The following is a 20,369-nucleotide window of genomic DNA, read 5'->3' as shown; positions in this document are numbered from 1 at the left end:
GGTTTGTACCGAACGGTATGTTAGCTCAAAACATTATTAAACAGACTTTGAGGTACGTTTGCTCCGTTGCTTGAAGCAATGAGTTACGTATTTAAAGGAAAGCGGAGCGTTCTCCAACCCCAAACCCTCTCCGTTTTTCAAATGGTCGTTTAGAACAGCACCATTTCCCTTTAATTGAACGTTGCCGTACATTTTTTCGTACTGAACGCAGCCCTGTTGTTCACATGGGAATCTGCCCTCTCATTGGCTAGAATGTCTGCAAAGGCGGAAGGCAGGCGGTACGAGGCGTTGTGGTTAGATCTTTCTCGAGTTGAACAGAACAGCAGTATAGAATAAAACAATAATAAAACAAAACCTGAAGTCTTAGACTTAAAGTTTACGATTTGAATATGGATACGAAAGAAGAGCCTGTTGTAAAACGGTAAGACATTTATAAATGAGTTATACATGTACGTTTTCAGTTAGACATCGTCGATGTATTCCAAGTGTTCTCGTAGCCTATTGTCTGCCGACTCCAAAATAACTTGGACATGCGCACACATGTACACATCCGAAATATCAAAATGTTTAACAAAGTTTTTTTTTTTTTTTAAGTACAATTCACTTGTATTCACAATTCACAATTCACTACAAGTCATGTACCCCAAAAATCTGAGGGGGCACAAAGTCCAGGAGGAACTGCTTTTTCCTGCTATTTAGGGCCAAACATCTGGGTAAGGAATGTAAGTCTTATTCAGTACATTTAGTTATTGCTTGCATTTCTGAAGTCTACCAACCTTGCCACACAGGCATGTGTAGCTGGATGGGGATGTGTGAAACTTACTCCTCAGCCTGAAGGGTCCCCACTTCAGGCTTCAGCTATCTTTTCATGTTGCGTTAACTGGTAACACTCTTCAGGAGAGTGGTTACTTGTGCTAGCAAGGCAGAGGATCTGAGCTCACTCCAGGTATGGTCCGAATCGGGAGGAAGTGGTACTCGCTAAGCAAGCAGCGTGATGTCCTTTACACTTGCCAGCTAAGATAGTTAGCTAAGCTAGCTACTCTAACTTGATTGATAGCCTGAAATGGCTTCTTGGTAGCTAGTTATGAAGTTGGGAGATTGGGAACCTATCAGGGCTAGCTAAAGCAAACTTGATGGCAAAACTATGGCTAGTAGTATTACAGACAAATGTTATTATCCTTTATATTTTATTTTACACTGGACAACTCTGAGGGGGCTTGTGCCCCCAATGGGCATGACACCTATGTGTCACTGCATTTAGATATTGGCTTTGTAAATTGTCCAACAACTATTAGACAACCTTATTTTATGTAGTAGAAAGAGGAGGAAGGGAAGCGCTACTAAGGTACACAATAGTACATTTTGGTAGACAGAAGGTGCTCTTTGGTAAAAGGGGTAAATTGGTCATCAAAAAGAAAAGAGGACCAAGGCACTCTTCATATAATTAATTAAAATGCCTTTATTAGTATGGCATGTTCAATAGAAACAATTTTTTTTTTTTTAACGCCGCGTTTCGGCTGCATGGCCCTCGTCAGGGAGTACAAAAAAAGGAATACAATGTCCTCTTTTGAACAGCTTTTCCAATTAGCCCTAATTGGAAGAGGGAGTGGTTACAAAATTGGTAAGACACACCTAGTAAGCAATACTATACACATTAAAAGGTGAAATACTGTAGAACACACGTGGATAAAGCGGCATTTTGAAAATTTGTCATTGGCTTTGATACTCTAGTTAGAGATGATCCAATCGCTGATGACTTTGTTTTGTACAATACCCCTCCTTTTGACATCACCACAAATTACTTCAACGATGGTAGTCTCAGATTGAAGTATGTAGCGAACATAGAGCAGTGGAAAAATTCAGTTTGAGTCAAAAGGCAAGCTCAGTGGGTCAATATTCCACTTCAGTGATTCCCCAACATCTTGTCAACATGTGCACAAAAAATGGAGCAGATATCTCATAACAATCTGTCTGTATAAATGTTAAATGTTATAAATGTTATAAACTGTAACAAGGCCCAAGTGTTCTTTAGGTGTCAAAAATCTCTCAAATATCAAATTGTATAAAATCTTTCCATTCATTCCTGTAACTTAAGACAGTATTTCTATGGCCAAAATGACATTACTTGATCTAGACCTTTTTTTTCTTCATGTTTTTTCAACCCCTACAAATACAATTATGTCTTTAGACAGAATCACAAAATATCTTGCACTCTCTTTAATCGTGTCAAAAGCTGACGAACAGGCTTGCTGAGAGGCTCCATCTCACTCAAATACCCCTCCCCCACTCCAGCATACCAGCCACTGAGCGATAAAGATCCCAGGAGTTAAAAGGATCTGGCTCCAATGAACTGACCAATCAGCAGTCGGGGCCTGGCAGGCAATGCCCTGTGACCCCTTCAACACAACAACTGTTACTTCAACAGCAACAAGTACATTATGGGACAGTATGGGTTGGCTGCAGTATTGCTGTGAGATAGGAGTGTGATGTCATAGCCTATACCAAGGCAGAAGATAGAAACACAATCATCTATTGACAAACAAAATGTTATTTTGCATAGTGTGGGCTGTAGCATTTACATTTAAATTGTTTGAATAATTGAATAACAATCAATCATGCAAAATGCGTGGCCAGTGTGTTTGGAAAAGGTGACTAAAATATTAAAACATTCTGGCCACACCTCTACAGAAATGTGATCAAATTTGCTATTGTGCTTTCTTTTAGAAACTAACATGGCCTAGTTCCAACATTTCCAAATCATACAGCAAATGAGGGCATTTTCGTTACCATAAAAGGTGAATGGGGGGGCATTTTCCAGGGGGGTTGTAATGCTCGTTCACAAGAGCACAAATATAATATGGTTCTGATTTATCAATGAAAACATGAGTGTATGTTGCATATGACAGTTTGATATTTCCCAATAATTTGTGGCACACGAAAATCCTAGAATCTTCACGTACGCCAGAACCTAGTAAGACATTTACGCACGGTTGATAAATGAAGGACCTGGACTGGTTTTAATTTGCCCCAAATCTAGAAGTCTGTGATTGGTTAAAATTTGGACCTGACAAATCTGAACCAATCATAGATGTCTATGTTTCACAAGTTTGGACAGTACAGTATATTACAGTACAGTAGTGCACAGTGTGGTACAGTATAGTACATTAAATTAAAGAAAAGTATAGTTTAGTACTGTACAGTAAGGAAGAATAGTGGAGTAGAGTTCAGTACAGCACACAGAGTTGAGTACACTAATGTACTGAACTTTAATATACTTTACTGAACTATACTCTACTTGACCTTACTGTACTGAACTCTACTGTTCTGTTCCCTACTGTACTGTAGAGCGTTGAATCCCGCGGGACCTGCAGGTCTTTACAGAGAGCATTGCCATTCGGTTGCATTCCTTTCATGCTGGGAACAGGCGGTCAGACGGACAACTTTGGCATGATCATATTTTTTTGTCCTGCAGATTATTTTGAACGGTTGTCTTTCTGTTTTATTTTTTATGTGTTATATATTGTATTAAAGCACCTCTGTCGCACTATTCACAAACTCTCATAGGATAATTATTCTTCAAGTTCAGTTGCATTTCTTTTGTGTTGGGCGTGCAAGATCAAATGTGCCCATGCGTGTTCTCAGTTAAATAACTGTAGGCCAGGGCTCTCCAACCCTGTTCCTGGAGAGCTACCCTCTTGTAGGATTTAAATCCAACCCCAGTTGGAACTAACCTGATTCAGTTTATCAACCAGCAATTTATTAGAATCAGGTGTGCTAGATTAGGGTTGGAGCTAAAACCTACCGTCCATTAGGTCTCCAGGAACGGGTTGGAAAGCCCTGCTGTAGGCTATATGCATGGGCGGAGAATCACATGCAGTTGTTTTTCCATGGAAATTAACTTCCTAAATATGATGGGCCAGTGGTTCCTAACCGGTTTTCCGCTGCCCACTGGTGTGCCTTGAGTAACTCTTAAGTGTGCCATGAAACTTTTCCTAATCTTGATTTTTTTTAAATAAACTCATTTATAAACGTGAAATGCACATGGAATTTTGACTTGGGAACACTAGTGTCGGTCAGATACATTAAATGGCACATGGTTGCATCTGTACCCTTGTTTCAGGTCCAGTGCGCTCCGGCTGTTACAAATGTATCATTTGAGAGGCACGCATCACGAGTCATTTGTATTATTTTACTTTGTCTTTGAAAACCATTAGCACAGGAAAGTCTGATTAGGCTTAGCCAAAGTCATTTATTTCTTTATGTATGGCTTTGGGCATAGCTATACCACAGCCTCTGCCATAGAAACAAACGGAGCATGGCTTTGTGTCCCTGGTTGCACCTTAACAATGCAGAAAACCGCTCATCTGTAGCCCAAACTGTTCAAAACGAAAGACCAGGGCTGCAAATCAAGATGCCTCAAATACTCCTAAAATAACTTTGTGGGACTGTGGTCGGGTTCAGGACCAGTTCTTGCGGGAGGAGGTGGAAGTCGGACAAGACATCAGTGGGAGCGGGCGGGCGTGGTATGAAAAGCAGCGGGAGTGGAATGAAGAAATCAGTCCCGCACTGTACTGTATTCTACTGAGCTGTATTTTGATGTCCAAACTTGTGAAACAAACTTCTATGATTGGTTCAGATTTTGTCCGGTCTGGATTAACCAAATTTGGTCTTGTTTGGTAGTGGATGGCATTAAAATAATAGCCAGTGTGTAGAGTAATACCCAAATATGCAAAGGAGGATATTGCATATTTCTACCGTTGTGTACATATTTAGGATGCATCACCATGAAGAGAATGACATCCATAATTATGCATTTCTGTGTGGGACAGATCAGGGACCCATGATGGAATTCCGTTACCGCATTTCTGTTACCGGGTGTAAATCCACTTTATTTACTGTAGTTCTGCACCTTTGAATCTTAATTCGGAGGGAAAAAAATTTAAACCGTAAAAAGGGAGATTTTACCGAAATTCTGTTACCAAACTTTGCATCTGCACAGTTCTTCCAGTAATGTTTTTTTTGTAAAATGTTCAGTGTAAATTGTTAAAAGTAGTTCTTGTGGATAGTTGTATGGTTTGTTAAACTTTGAAATCAATGTTTTTAGTTTAGCATACATTTTTAAGTGAAAAATCTGAATCTCAGTGCAGTTCCATTACCGTGGAAGTGTCCTTATGTTGCCTGTTACTTAGGCTAATTCTTTGAGAACACTTATATATCTGACCATGTTCAAATCAAACCGAGCACATTCTGTCACACCCTGGCCAATGACGAAACTCATTACTCTCACTTCATATTACCTCAGCTGGTAAGGATCTGTTACAGTTATTATATAATCAATGACATTTTCTTTGGATAAACACAGATTGGGGAGAATTCCTGAACCATTTCACCCAGCCTGCAGTTACACATCACATCTGTTTTAAACTTCCTGTGAAAAGCCAGGGGGAAAGAAGTGGGCACAATCTCAGTAGCTCTTTGAGACTATTGGGGGGGGGGGGCAATGACAATGGAGGACATGAGGGAGAAGCGGAAGTGGGGGTCCGACTGTTGATTGGGGTCAGATGCCATAAACAGGTTAACAGAGCCTGCCTGTGTCCCCGTGGAGCGAGGGAGGAAGATCAGGGGAGGGAGGTAAGAGGAGATTGAGGGCTGTGGTTTAGGTAGGATCGTTTCCCTTCTCCCTCCCAGACACAGTGTGACTTGGTGAACACGTAAACTACAAATGGTGGCCCCTACATGCTGAATCAAAGAGGAAACAATTTAGGAAATACACATTTTGTTCCATCTGTTTGTATGTGTGAGTTTGAATATTTCCATATTTGCTTGTTCGGTTATGGAGGTGTGATAGCAAGAGTAAAAAAAAGGTCAGAGAAGTTTGATAATGAAGAGTATTAAACAATGTTTGAAATTAGAATTTTGTTTGGTGTCTGAGAAGGAAGTGGATATTACACTGTAGATAGTAAGTGGATGTTAAATATCTAGTTTGGCATTGTGGACCCCAATGACTGACTTCACAGAAAAAATATATTGAAATCTGTGTTTAAAGGGTTTTAGGCATTTGATTGATTAGAATTTCACACATCGGAAAATTAGATTACATTTGTGAGCGCAGGGATGTCAAGAAATCTCAAAGGATTTATCTTCCTGAATGAACACCTCCTCAGTATGCCTTGGTCTGTTCTTCTGCTTCTCTTCGTACCTTATCACTTCCTCGTCATTTCTTCTTCTCCCTCTTCCCTGTGTCCAGGTCGAGTACGGCTCAGCGGAAGGTGCGATCCCGGGATGCGGCGCGCTGCAGGCGGAGTCTGGAGACGGAGCTGTTCTACAAGTTGGCTCACACCCTGCCCCTCCCCCGCAGAGTCTCCGCCGACCTGGACAAGGCCGCCATCATGAGGGTGACGCTCAGCTTCCTTCGCATGCACCACCTCCGCTCAGGTGGGCTCCCATTGGCCAGTTATGTCCTGTACTGTGACTGGTTGAGAGAGCCAGGCCTACTTTCTTTATTACTTTCCAAGTAGTAACCAACTCTCAAAATGGTGGTAGTCCAGACCAAAAAGGTTCTGATATGACATTGGGTGTGTTTTATAGTGACGTGTGTTTTATGTCATTGCAGGGGATACGAGTGAGGAGCGCGTCACAGATGGAGACGAGGACACGGTGGATGGGTTTTACCCCCGGGCGTTGGCAGGCTTCATCCTGGTGATGACCGAGGAGGGGGATATGATTTACCTGGGTGACAGCGTCAGCAAACACCTGGGCATCCCACAGGTACATACAGCCCCATGTTCCTGGCAACGTCCGGGTCATGGGTTCGATTCCTACTGGGGTGATCCATATGAAAATGAATGCACTCACTGTTGTAAGTCTCTTTGAATAAAAAGCATCTGCACAATGGCATATAGTAGTACTATAGCAGTATACAATTCCACTGCTGTTGTGCGTTGTTCCCATGTGTTTACAATCAGGCTGTATCCACAAAGTTCTATTGAGTATAGTCAGGTAGAATGAATCAGTTAAATACTTAGTAGAATGCAGACTCAATACAAAAAGTGGATACTCCCACGTCACGAATGGCAAAGAGTAATGTTAATATTATTCCGTTTTTACTGCATGTTTTACAGAGTTTCTATTCATGGCCTTTGATGAACAGTTTGGTTGTCCAATTGCGTAGTTCTATGTTGCGTTATTGATTTTAACGTTTTGAAATCATGAGGCTTTTTGGATATTTCAGTGTCTTGACACGTGAGTTAAACCACACACGATACACTTCCTGCTCGTCGAACATCTCATTCTAAAATCAAGGGCATTAATTTGGAGTTGGTACCCCCTTTGCTGATATAACAGCCTCTACTCTTCTGGAAAGACTTTCCACTAAATGTTGGAACATTGCTGCGAGGACTTGCTTCCATTCAGCCACGAGCATTAGTGAGGTCGGGCACTGCCAGATGAAGCGTGATTCATCACTCCAGAGTTGAGTTGAATTGATTTTATTTTTACAGGGACAGTGCACATTAATCAACGTTTCAGTAAAAGTGCCGGTTTTAGCCAGCTGGCTCATTTTCAACCGCAGTCCCTGGGCAGGTTAGAGTACGCTTTACACCACTCCAGCCAACGCTTGGCATTGTGCATGGTGATCTTAGGCTTGTGTGCGGCTGCTTTGGCCATGGAAACCCATTTCATAAATCTCCCGATGAACAGTTTTTGTACTTACGTTGCTTCCACAGGCAGTTTGGAACTCGGTAGTGAGTGTTGCAAACGAGGACAGACGATTTCTTTTTACCAAGAAAATGCAGACATCATCCTGTTTGTAGAAGTTAGCAAACACAAGCTACAAAGCACCTGGTGTGATATTCTCTGACTTAGTATTTTGAGAGAACCTGCACTGCAGCTTTTCAGAATCTGTAATTCATGGGAAGGGGCCTGTGTGGTATTGTATTGACATGGTTTTATTATTGTTATGTTGTCTAGCTGGAGTTGCTGGGTCAGAGTGTGTATGACTTTGTCCACCCATGTGACCAAGAGGAGCTACGGGATCTCCTGGCACCTAGGCCAGGTGAGACAAACCACCCTTTGTATGTTTGTGTGTGTGCATTCATACGCGCGCGCGTGTGTGTGTGTGTGAGCGACTGCGTGCATGCATATATGTATGTGTGTGTGTTCATCATGCATGCTCACATAGGTTCCAGGCTTTAGGTATGTAACTCTACCATCTCTCCAACCCAGGTGTGTCCAAGAAGAAACCAGTGCAGCAACACACGGAGATGAACTTCTTCCTTAGGATGAAGAGCACTCTGACTAGTAGAGGGCGCACTGTCAACATAAAGTCTGCCACCTGGAAGGTCCGTTTACCCCCCCCCCCCCCCCACACACACACACACAGCACTAATGAGCTCGCCCCAAGCCCCATACACCTGCTAATGCCACACCTGCATAGGGCGTTAGGCTTGGGCTGTATACCGTTCATACTGTATACAGGGGGGGCTTTTTAAATATTCAAAACCATCGAGACCGTTAACTATTTGTAGCTTGTTTTTTCGTGAATGTCAATATGTTATTTTTAAATAATTTGATTTTTGTTTACACATTTTGTTAAGTTACAGCCTCATGCTAAATGTATATATATTTTTTTGCCCTCATCAATCTACACATAATATCCCATAATGACAAAGCAAAAACTGTTTATTTTAGAAATGTTTGCAAAAAAAAAAATGAAAGTCCCATTTACATAAGTATTCAGACCTTTTACTCAGTACCTTGTTGAAGCACATTTGGCAGCGAGTACAGCCTTAAGTCTTCTTGGGTATGATGGTACAAGCTTGGCACACCTGTATTTGGGGAGTTTCTCCCATTCTTCTCTGCAGATCCTCTCAAGCTCTGTCCGGTTGGATGGGGAGCGTCGCTGCACAGCTATTTTCAGGTATCTCCAGAGATGCTCTGGCTGGGCCACTCAAGGACATTCAGAAACTTGTCCCGAAGCCACTCCTGCGTTGTCTTGGCTATGTTCTTAGGGTTGTTGTCCTGTTGGAAAGTGAACCTTCGCCCCAGTCTGAGGTCCTCAGCGCTCTGGAGCAGGTTTTCATCAAGGATCTCTCTGTACTTTGCTCTGTTCATCTTTCCCTCAATCCTGACTAGTCTCTCAGTCCCTGCCGCTGAGAAACATCCCCACAGCATGATGCTGCCACCACCATGCTTCACCGTATGGATGGGGTTTCCTCCAGATGTGATGCTTGGCATTCAGGCCAAAGAGTTCAATCTTGGTTTCATCAGACCAGAGAATCTTGTTTCTCATGGTCTGAGAGTCCTTTAGGTTACTTTTGACAAACTCCAAGTAGGCTGTCATGTGCCTTTTACTGAGGAGTGGCTTACGTCTGGCCTCTCTACCATAAAGGCCTGATTGGTGGAGTGCTGCAGAGATGGTTGTCCTTATGGAAGGTTCTCCCATCTCCACACAGGTACTCTGGAGCTTTGTCAGAGTGACCATTGTTTCTTGGTCACCTCCCTGACCAAGGTCCTTCGCCCCCGATTTCTCCGTTTGGCCGGGCGGCCAGCTCTAGGTATTCTTGGTGGTTCCAAACTTCTTACATTTAAGAATGATGGAGGCCACCGTTTTCTTGGGGACCTTCAATGCTGCATAAATGTTTTGGTATCCTTCCCCAGATATGTGCCTCGACACAAACCTGTCTCGGAGAACTACGGACAATTCCTTCGACTTCATGGCTTGAGTTTTTCTCTGACATGCACTGTCAACTGTGGGACCTTATCTAGACAGGTCTGTGCCTTTCCAAATTATGTCCAGTCAAATGTATTTACCACCGGTGGACTCTAAGTTGTAGAAACATCTCAAGGATGATCAATGGAAACAGGATGAACTTGAGCTCAATTTTGAGTCTCATAGCAAAGGGTCTGAATATTTATGTAAACATTTCAAAAAATCTGTTTTCGCTTTGTCATTATGGGGTATTGTGTGTAGATTGATGACGATTTTTATTTAATCCATTTTAGAATAAGGCTGTAACGTAACAAAAAGTCAAGGGGTCTTAATACTTTCCGAATGCACTGTACCTGCTGTCAACTTGTGCACTAGGTTAATATGAAGCAGAACGCGTTCTTCATTTCGCCTGTTTCATTATGAAGTCGTTCCCCAAGCAGCTGATTGTAAACCAATATACCATGTGACTGGCTCAAAGAGCACACAGAGCAAATGGAAGCGTTGTGACGTGCCGCTCGATCCACAGAGAGGTGATCAAGTTACACTTGAAATTCACAACTGTTTGCTTGCTAATTATCTTATAACTATACATTTGACTATCTAGGATGTGCCAAATAAATTCTCTCCAGCTATATATTTGGTTTGCTAAATTGCTAGCTTGCAAGATTAATATTTGTTTTGTGTATGCAGAAAACTGTGAGAGTAGCCTTTTGAGTACAACTTTATGAGCTGGGTTGTCTGATCTAGGCGATTAGTTTATGTCCGCTTGTTAACATTTAGCTTGTGTCCGCTATGGAGAGAAATAGTGCACACAAGGGGGCGCTAACGGTGATACTGTATACCCCGGTATGGTACAGGATGGTATGAACATCTGGATACCGCCCAACCCTATTAGGGCCGCCTTTCACCATTCAGTGAGATTCATATGTAGCCCAAGTTGCTGTTTCCAGTGACGTTGCTAGGACATTAGAGAAACATCGGAGCAATTAACATGAGATGAAGGCCAGGACACTTGATCCAGCTGAAAGGTTAGGTGTCTCTGGTAGGACAGGCTGGCTGGCCTAGATATCAGGGGGTTGTCTGTACCCTCTCCAATCCATATTCTAATGATGAGACGTGGGGGAGTAACCATATCTCTCTGGTTTATGAGTCTGGTTCTCTACTTATCCAGCCTGCCACCCTGCCTTACATTCTTTCCTATTGGAGTGACTATGGCTTGCCTACATCATTGGTAGCATAGATGGTGTCCCCTATTGCTTGGCTCATTTCTGCTTGTCTCAGTGTCCAGCATCGAGAGGTTGATCCAGGGGATAACACACACGGCTATATTTTCTTAACATTTCTGGACTTTTTGTGGAGTAAACATTTTTGACCATTAAAAATCATATTTTTCCTAACCCCTAACATTAACCCCTAAACCTAACCTTAGCCCCCAAACTCTAAACCTAACCCTTATGCTTAAAATAGCATGTGAACAAATTCAGGACATTAAAGAAGTCCTGACTTTTCAAAAAAGTTGTTTTCCTACGATGTCAGGACATATGGGTGAGTTGTTAGGAAGTTGGGGTCCTGATCAGGTAGGAAAACAAGTGTACACACACACACGTGCACAGACACACAGGGCAAGGGTCCATCAGAGACCATGACAGTCAGAAAGCCTTGACCCAGTTACGCTCTGGACTCCAGTAGAGGTGTGTGTAAACAGCATTTGTGTTATTGGGGTGGGTCTGTGTTCTCACTCTTGTCCATGTTACAAGGGTGCCACATCCCAATTTAATACTGCCATTCCAGTACCTTTCCATCTTTCAGTTAGTTGGTCTGCGCCAGAGCTCTGGTCTAAAGTAGTGCACTATATAGGGAACAGGTTGCCATTTGGGATGGGAGCCTTACTCTTGTATAGAAGAATCCTTTAAATGTTTTCACTTTCTTCTAACAAGCCATGTCTAGCTTCAAGTCCCACTGTGAATGTTGCTTAACACAGTCCGTCTGCCCTGAGTTGCCGCTACAACAGAGATGGGCTTCACCCCCCCCTTTAGTTTAAAGACCCTCGTATCAATTCCCACACAAAATGAAGCGAGCAACTGTAGCCCCTTATGATGAGTTCAGATTTGTTTGTGTCCCCCATCAAAGTTGCCCATCCCTGCTTTACAACATTCACATGGGTCCTGATGCCCATTCATGTGCCCTGTAAGTATATATGGATAGCCATTGTTATCTTACTGTGGTCCCCAGGTGCTGCACTGTACAGGCCACATGCGCGTGTGCTGCAGTGGCGAGGATTCGTCACCTCCTGCAGGCAGCTTCATGACAGTGCTGTGTGAGCCCATCCCCCATCCGTCTAGTGTGGAGTTCCCCCTGGACCGGAGCACGTTCCTCACTCGACACAGCATGGACCTGCGCTTCACACACTGCGATGGCAGGTGAGGCTGAGTGAACACACACACACACACACGGGGTATATTATTTTACGCCGGTTCTGTTGCAAAACGTTTCTTCAACGTGATGTAAAAGCTGTTGGGTTCTTAAACGGAAGTTGTAGTTTATTTAAATGTTATGATTTCCACGCGTTGCCATTCCAATCCGAAAAGTATTTGGCTCAAGCTGCACATCTATAAATGATGGGGGGGGGGGCCAGGACCGAGTTTGGGAGACCCTGCTTGAAAGTGGAGTGAAGTCCTGGGGTCACTTCCAACTTCTTCCAGACGCATTTTTTTTTTTTAAGAGCGACACGACTGACAGCGCTTGGAGTGAAGTTTTGTTTGCAAAATGTTTTGCAACAGAATCGGCGTAAGGAATACACCCATGATTAAACCAGACCGAACGCTCACTTTTAGGCTAGTACACACACACACACACATGGCAACAGAAACCTCACACACATACACCCCAGGGTTTCCGTTAGCCGGTAATAGCAGGCTTTTGTTCGAACAAGTTAATTTTATTTTTTTGCAGATGGAAATACATTTGACTGGGCATGCATATCGGTCTATAGGTTAATTTGCATAATCTAGTGAAATTTAATTGGTGCATGTGTACAGTATATTCGTTCTATCTTATTTATCACCCGCATACAGATACAGAGCCTTTGAGTGGAAAAACTGTCAGACCTCGCAAGGGGTGCTGCTGCATCTTGTGGTGCTTTCACAACAACTGGGAACTCTGAAAATACGAGGTCAAATCATGACGTCAGTGAAGTTCTGATGCTAGTAATAGCCTAAACACATTCCAAGTCATGCCATGATGTTCAGAACTTCAAGCCCCCTACAAGTTCACCCCTTTTTCTCGCTCTCTCACCACTCATGACATTTCAGTCACACCTGCACTTGTATGCCCAATCAAACAACATGTAAACTACTTGCTCACCCGTTCCGTAGCAAGCTTCTCTATCCACGCTAATTGGTGGAGTAAATGAATGAGCTGAATGTAAAATAATGTTGATTTCACAAGTAAAAAAATGTACGAAAAGGAACTAAATAAACCATTACTTTTTGGGGGATTTGACCCGGTTCAGAACTTTATTATACTGGTCGGAACACTGTAACGGAACAAAACAAATAGGAGTTCTGTTCAGAACGCAATGATTGGAAAATTATTTTGGTTCCCAACACCTGAATAAATGAGAAGAGCAGTCGCGGATATAGTCAATCATAAATCAATTAGATTTCAGACAAGTTGCAACAGGGAGACAACCTCCAGCATAGAAAAAGTCTGCCTGGACTCCTCGGATAAGGCCCTTCTATCCACTATCAGCAGACAACTGTTCTGTCAACAAGGTCATTAAATCTTCTCAGACTGCAGCTAAATCAGTGGCCTTAGCCACCGTCGGCACAGATTACCAGAAATTATACCATCAGCACTTAAACAGGTGAAAGGTCTGTTTTTAAGAAGTAAAAGGATATCAGTAGTCAGTTAAAACAGATAATTATAGACTAACAGAAGAAAACTACTTAACCAAACATGGCATTAACATGGGGGTACATGGCTAATTCCGGTTTCACCTCCTAGGGGAATGCCTCCCTCGGGGTCTCTCCACATATGCAATTATATTTATAACATATCATTAACAAATCAAATACAGGAAATCATTAATAAAATATTTTCCCACTACACACAAACACAGACAGCTGGAGATGGTCATCCCCATACTGTGGGAAAGTTTATAACCATTGTTGCCCACTCTCAGCGGGGCTCATAGAATTACAATAACTCATAACTAATTTACCCCAGCAGATTAAGATACCATGTTATACCATTCCCTCTTGCAATACTACCATACTGCATCATCTCTGGTTGTTGACTCCAAGCTGACCTCTCACCCCTGACCCCTCCTTCTGTTTCCACTGTCTTGCCAGGGTGTCAGAGCTAGTGGGATACGAGCCAGAAGATCTGATTGGCAAATCTGCCTACAAATTCCATCATGCCCTGGACTCAGATCATGTGACCAAGAGCCTGCACATCCGTGAGTCTCTGAGAGCAGTGTGGATTGTAGGTGGAAGGGCCCATGCTAAAACATTGGTTTCACTGAACTAGACCGTAGTCCAAATTCAAAGTAGACAGCCCTCGGCCCTAAACCCTCAGCTACAGCTGGCTAGCTAGTTTTATAGTTTGGTCATTTATTCCAATACATTTCAGAATTCCCAAACATGTTTATGAAGCTAGCTACGTTTTATAGGGTCCTCATTACGAGTCTAAGCAATTTGACAATGGTAAAATCAATGTAATCTATATATATATTTTTTTAATGCAAACTAGCTTCATAATTTTGTCTGACATGCCGAAAATGCAGCAGTTTTGATTAAATGTGACACTTTGCGGCCACCGAAGTTTGACATCTGACTACTGTTTGCATTGAATTGTGGGTCATATCAACCCCACAAGTGATCAAAGTTCTTCACTCGCTCCCTCGAGCAAAATCAAGTGCTGAGGGGGCAACGTTACGCCCTGACCACACCGATAGTGTTATTGCACGAAATAGTAAGCAGCATCATCTGGATATGTATGCAACAAAAGTTCAACATTCGCCTTCTGCTACCATTTCTGTCAAGCCGTCTACGCAGACAGTTTGACGCATACGTTCTATAAATCCAACATCTGCACCACACAGAACGCAATGCAACTGCCTCTGCAACGCAGTGCTGCAAGGCAAACGTAGCATTCCATTGGAAATTAATTGAACTTCTGGTGTACCAAAATGCAATAACGCTGTCGTTACTCTGGGCTCGCAATCTACGCACAATACTGTGGGTATTGTAGGCAGGGTAACATCCCAAAATTAACACAGCATGTATTTATTAATGTATCAAAATAAAATATTGTATTCTGACAACATATGAGATGTGAATGGGCAACATTTCATTCTGAAGTCTGAGTTTATTTTTCTCTCGCTTCAGCTCAAAGAATGGCCGCCATTGATTTCAAGAAATGTGCGTATTTCTTTTACGTTGTTGCGTCATATTTCTGTGCATACTTTCCGTTGAAGCTTGTATCGATGCATGCTTCAAAATCCGTACAAACTGAGTACGCATTCGAGAAGTGCCCTCTGTGCTCCGTTTCGCATACTTTGATTTAGACTGGCACGGTAGTATGCATTTTGAGAAACACCCATAGTCTATCATCAGACCACTGAGGCTTTGAGTAGCAACAATCATCATAGAGTTTGATAAATGTAACAGCTGTATAATGGAGCGAGATACTCAACGCTTTTTGATTGAAAAAAAAAATCCATCAAATATTGACTGAATTCTATCAGAAACAGTTGTATAATAACAGGCACAAATCTATGTAATCCATCAGTTTTGGTGGGAATTCAGGTTTCAACTTTGTCATATAATGTTATTTTGTGACAACCTAAAGCTTTCACCATAGATTCCATTCATATTCATGGTTGTTTGTCAAATCCTCTTGCATATTCAACATGAAGTGGTGACAATCTTTTTAAGAAAATTATAACCCCCTGATTTATAATTTAAATGCTATGCTCTATAATTTACCAACGCACAAATAGTTTACATTTGTGTGGAAGATTGAAACCCGTATTTAGGAGATTTGGCTGTTCCTTTTCAGGAGTGCCTTCCATTGCAGGTGAGTTACTTTGAACATTTCAAATGATTTAATCATAACTTTTTTTTTTAAACTGGGCCAAAAAGGAACACACACCTGTACAAAGATCGCTTTCTCCTCTGTCTTGTGGTATAAATATTGTCTTTGTGTGTTTTAATCCCCATCCAAGTGTCGGCGTTGTAAAAGATGCCGATCAAAATCCACGTGTCGCTGTTGACATTTTGAAGAGGACCAGCATGTGTTTGAGCGATCATGACAGACATTAGCGCAAACATAAAATCTACAGGAAAATTTGCTTTGTACAAGCAAGGAATGGGCATTGATTTTTTTTCTTTTTAAACAAATCGACCCAGCAACAATTATGTGACAAATTCATTTTCCACCACACAAAAACAGGGAAGTAATGTCTGGAAAGGGGAATCCTGAGGTGGGCGGGGCATGCGCTTTGCTAGCTTTTAGGAGTGATACAGTGAAGTGGTCAACTTGAAGTGTGCGTGCGTGCCGGTGGGTGTATACACACGTTTTATAGGTGTACATTTCTAATTGTCATCCACTGACCTGTCCTTCCCACTGTCCCCCCCCCCCATCCCAGTTCTGTCCAAAGGCCAGGTGTGCACCAGTCTATACCGTTTCCTGGCTAAGAGTGGGGGCTTCGTGTGGGCAGAGACCCAGGCTACAGTCATCTACAACAACAAGACCTCTCAACCAGAGGCTGTGGTCTGTCTTAACTTTATCCTCAGGTAATGCCCCACCTCCTCTTTACTCTCATCTCCTTTTTCATGACACATACATTCATCCCTTTCCATTCTCCCTACCCTACATCTTCTCCATACTTATTTATCATCTGTCGCTATCTGTATGTCTGTCTGTGTGTCTCTCTCTCTCAGTGTGGTGGAGCAGGCAGATGTGGTGTTCTCAGTAGAGCAGACTGGCTGTGGGCTGAAGAGTGATCCTGTCTCTGACGCCTCCGAGGAGACCTTGTGTGACAGTGACAGCAGCAGCAGTGCCGAGCTTTCCCTCCAGCTGAAGGAGAACCCAGAGGACCTCCTCCAATTGGCCCCTGTCTCAGGAGATCCCATCGTACCCCTCACAGGTCATCCTCACACTTTAATTCACACCTTAGTACTATACCAACGTGTGGTTAGTGTCTCCCCTGAGATTGGAAGGTTGGGAGTTTGATCCCCGGTCGAATACCAAAAGATTCTGGGGCCTGAGGCCCTGCGACAGACTAGTGTACTAGTAGATCAAGCTGCCTCGCGCTACAGAAGCAGCCTCCTGCCCTATGGGCCATTCTGGCTCAGACAAGGCTTACTTACTACAAATTAATTCACTGTCATGAGTGCTCACAGGGCTTTTTATGTTTGTGCCTTGACATGTGTTTCTGCAGACTTTGCGGAGCTGTCGTTCGGTCTTCCATCAAGCCCTGACTCCGCCCCAGATTTCCCTCAGGAACTGTGCACCCCTGAGCTGTGGACGCTCCTCTCACCCATATTGGGCAAGCTCACCTCATCACCACCAGCACCAGCGCTGGTAAGAACTTTAGTTGATTCTTAAATGTCAGTAAAGATACAGTATCTAGAGTCTAGTGTTCTCACTGATGAGGAGTCCACTATATATCTGTCCTCGTCAGATCCCCATTGAGGAGCTGCCAATAGAGGACCAGGTGGAGAAGTTGTTTGCCGTCTGTCCAGATGAGAGCGTGCAGAATAAAAACCAGCCTGAGGTACATGCAGTATACAGCTGAACACATAATGATGTGCATGGTCACCACACAATTACCTAGCTAGACCACACACAACAGAGCTGGATTTCTAGTGCTATCCTATTTCTTCAATACCTCAAACTATTTTGAGAGAGGGAAATTAGTAAGAGGGAGCCTATACCTGTGATTGAGCAGTCTGTCTCCTGTGCTGGTAGGACGTGGAAGTTGTTGATCTGGACATGCTGGCTCCGTATATCTCCATGGATGATGATTTCCTGCTCAGCGTCCAGCTCCCTGAGACCTCTGACAGCCCCTCCCCAGAGCCCCCCGCTGCTACCAGGAAACGGTAACCATCTACTCTACTGACCCACTGCTGTCACACCAGTGAGAGAGACAAGGCGACCGGTTGGATTTAGTGAAAGTGGTGTTTGGATGTTTTGGAGTGACAGACAGTGGTGTTTGGATGTTTGAGTGACAGACAGTGGTGTTTGGATGTTTGAGTGACAGACAGTGGTGTTTGGATGTTTTGGAGTGACAGTGGTGTTTAGGTGTTTGAGTGACAGACAGTGGTGTTTGGATGTTTGAGTGACAGACAGTGGTGTTTGGATGTTTTGGAGTGACAGTGTTGCTGAATGTTAACTTTCCAAACTGTAACTTCCACAGGAGTCATGAGCAGGATGAAGACATGCCCTCCCAGCTGATGAGTCAGGACAAGAGACCGAGACACTTGGTGTCCCCCATCCAGCACAAACTGCTTCTCAGCTACGCCCTGCTGGTGAGGAGGGGGTTTAAGGTTGGGGGAGGAGGGGGTTGGGAACAGTGGATAACATTTGTTCAAGGTATCATTAAAATGACTTCATGCACAATGATGTGTTATTAAAGTTGAAACGGTGTGATTGTTTCAGGACTGCCTGGAGGATGCAGACAACCCAGAGTTAGAGCTGGGGCCAATCCCCCACAGGCGGAGCCAACTGCTGACGGACAGAGACCCCATCCTCGGTGAAGCCCAGGGACTATGTGACACTGCAGGTACAAACACACGTCATGGTACTACTGTATCTTGGGCAAATATTTAGGCTTCATGTCTGGCATTTGTGTACTATGTCATACTGTACCTACCAAATTCACCTTTGCTAATATCTACTGAAATAGGTGATGATGACCAATCCACCACCTCTTCCCCTTCTCTCTCATGTTCTCCCCCAGCCTTGATGAGGGACCTCTTCTTGTCCCGCCCACCTGACCCCCTGACCTCCTCTCTGACTTGAGGAAGCAGCTGCCAATCTTCCCCTGCCAGCTGGGGAGTGCTGAGATCACGGAGCCTCAACAGGATTCACACACTCCCCAACCAAACGCCAGCACCTCCAACTCAGATACTTCCTCACGCTTGCCAGCCCATGTTCACAACAACAGCCTGCTATGGTTTTCCTTCTTTTCTCTCTGAACTACTCTTTCATGTCTCATAGAGTAGGTGGCAGTACTAGGTTCAGCCCCCCCCTTCTCATTCAGGGTTGATAAGTGTTCTCCTCTATTCTTGTGAACACTTGTAGACTTTAGTCTAAACACTACACTTGACCCCATGGTGCTTCCGAGGTCAGAACAGACAAAAAAAAACGCCTAAGACACATACGTCCAGTAAGTCTGACAAAGTGATGTTTTAAGACACAGTGATGACCCTTCAGTTGGTCTACTGTTGTTTAGTACAGTATGTGGACCTGGCAGTCTGTACAGGACATTTAGGTTTATTATTATTATTATTTTGTAACAAACGCACAACGGTTATAATATATTCCAATAATACCTCAGAACGATCGTCAGTGGTATATATGGGTCATTTTTTATAAGAAAAGATCAAATGAATTACTATCAACACAAGCCATTGCTATTGACCAGTTGGATGCAGTACTCAGGCAGTTGTTACCTCAACAAATAATCTGTCACAAACTCGACTGTCATACAAGGGCTCTGACTGCCATCTCTTTCCAACCAAACGGACAAATTATTTCAGAGGCATATTATTTTTTTATATACTTTACATGCTAGACTTTAGAACAATTTGATGTATTAAATGAATGTTTTGTATGCTCGCTTATAGACTACTATTGTATAAACCGCAATGTTTTCGTTGTTTTTATCATGTGTTTCTAGGTGGCGCCAGAGGATCACCTTGTCATATTTAATCAGTAATTATTTCTTTTCGGGATATGGTTGCTATTTTGCAAATCCAGTGGATGAATATCTGATATACGCCTTTTGCGCATTCATTTCACACCAAGTAGAAATTATTACTTAACACCTTATCAATTACTCCCCCGTTGTCTTTATTATGAATCCTTAGGAACGAGATAAAAGATTACTGGTTTGAAGCACACACAGGATTTATTTTAGTTGCATGATTATAAGATTGCATTTGCAATAAATATATTATCCTATGGTGGCTTCATCTCAATGTATTAGTTCCATTTAGACATTTGCCTTTTATCATATAACTTTCATTTTCAAAGACTAGTGTTTGTATGTATTATTGACTGAATAAACTGATATAGACAAATTCACGTATTAGGATTTAATGTACAGAAATACTGCCATCTTGTGGTGTTAATGGTAGATTCATATTTAGGTTGCTGTCTGACTTCGCATTGCATCTTGTTGCTTTACTTGATATTCAATAATGCTCCTTTATCAGGGCAAACTGATATCGGAAACCCAGAACTAAAATCTCAGTTATGTTACATTTGTCTGTCCACGAGAGATTAGGGCACTTCTGACCTTGTTTTATTCAGTTAACGTAAAGTTTAGTCAGGGGAAGTTGAACCTTTTCCAAATGTGTGTCATGACCATAACACCCACATCTATAATGGCCACAATACTTCACCATAGCTACAAAGTAACTGGCAC

At 42.8% G+C, this 20,369-nt stretch overlaps 1 protein-coding gene across 2 annotated transcripts; it reads left to right on the top strand.

Moving 5' to 3' along the window:
* Positions 1-271: 271 nt before the first annotated feature.
* On the top strand, positions 272-20,026 carry LOC120018310 (hypoxia-inducible factor 1-alpha-like). Of its 2 annotated transcripts, none has more exons than XM_038961439.1 (15): positions 272-421; positions 6,248-6,435; positions 6,614-6,768; positions 7,969-8,053; positions 8,224-8,339; positions 11,942-12,129; positions 14,062-14,168; positions 16,362-16,509; positions 16,657-16,862; positions 17,157-17,299; positions 17,400-17,492; positions 17,687-17,817; positions 18,135-18,246; positions 18,377-18,500; positions 18,678-20,026. In XM_038961439.1, exons 1-15 carry the CDS (start codon positions 390-392, stop codon positions 18,737-18,739), a joined length of 1,890 nt encoding a protein of 629 aa, XP_038817367.1. In that variant the 5' UTR covers positions 272-389; the 3' UTR covers positions 18,740-20,026. The 2 variants fall into 2 exon arrangements, with proteins under 2 accessions (XP_038817367.1, XP_038817366.1); XM_038961438.1 differs by having other exon boundaries at positions 6,611-6,768.
* Positions 20,027-20,369: the final 343 nt, after the last annotated feature.

The sequence above is a fragment of the Salvelinus namaycush genome, chromosome 23, assembly GCF_016432855.1.
Source record: "Salvelinus namaycush isolate Seneca chromosome 23, SaNama_1.0, whole genome shotgun sequence".
NCBI lineage: Eukaryota > Metazoa > Chordata > Actinopteri > Salmoniformes > Salmonidae > Salvelinus > Salvelinus namaycush.
The sequence above is the reverse complement of the archived record's forward strand: the minus strand, read 5'-3'. Positions and strand labels throughout refer to the sequence as shown.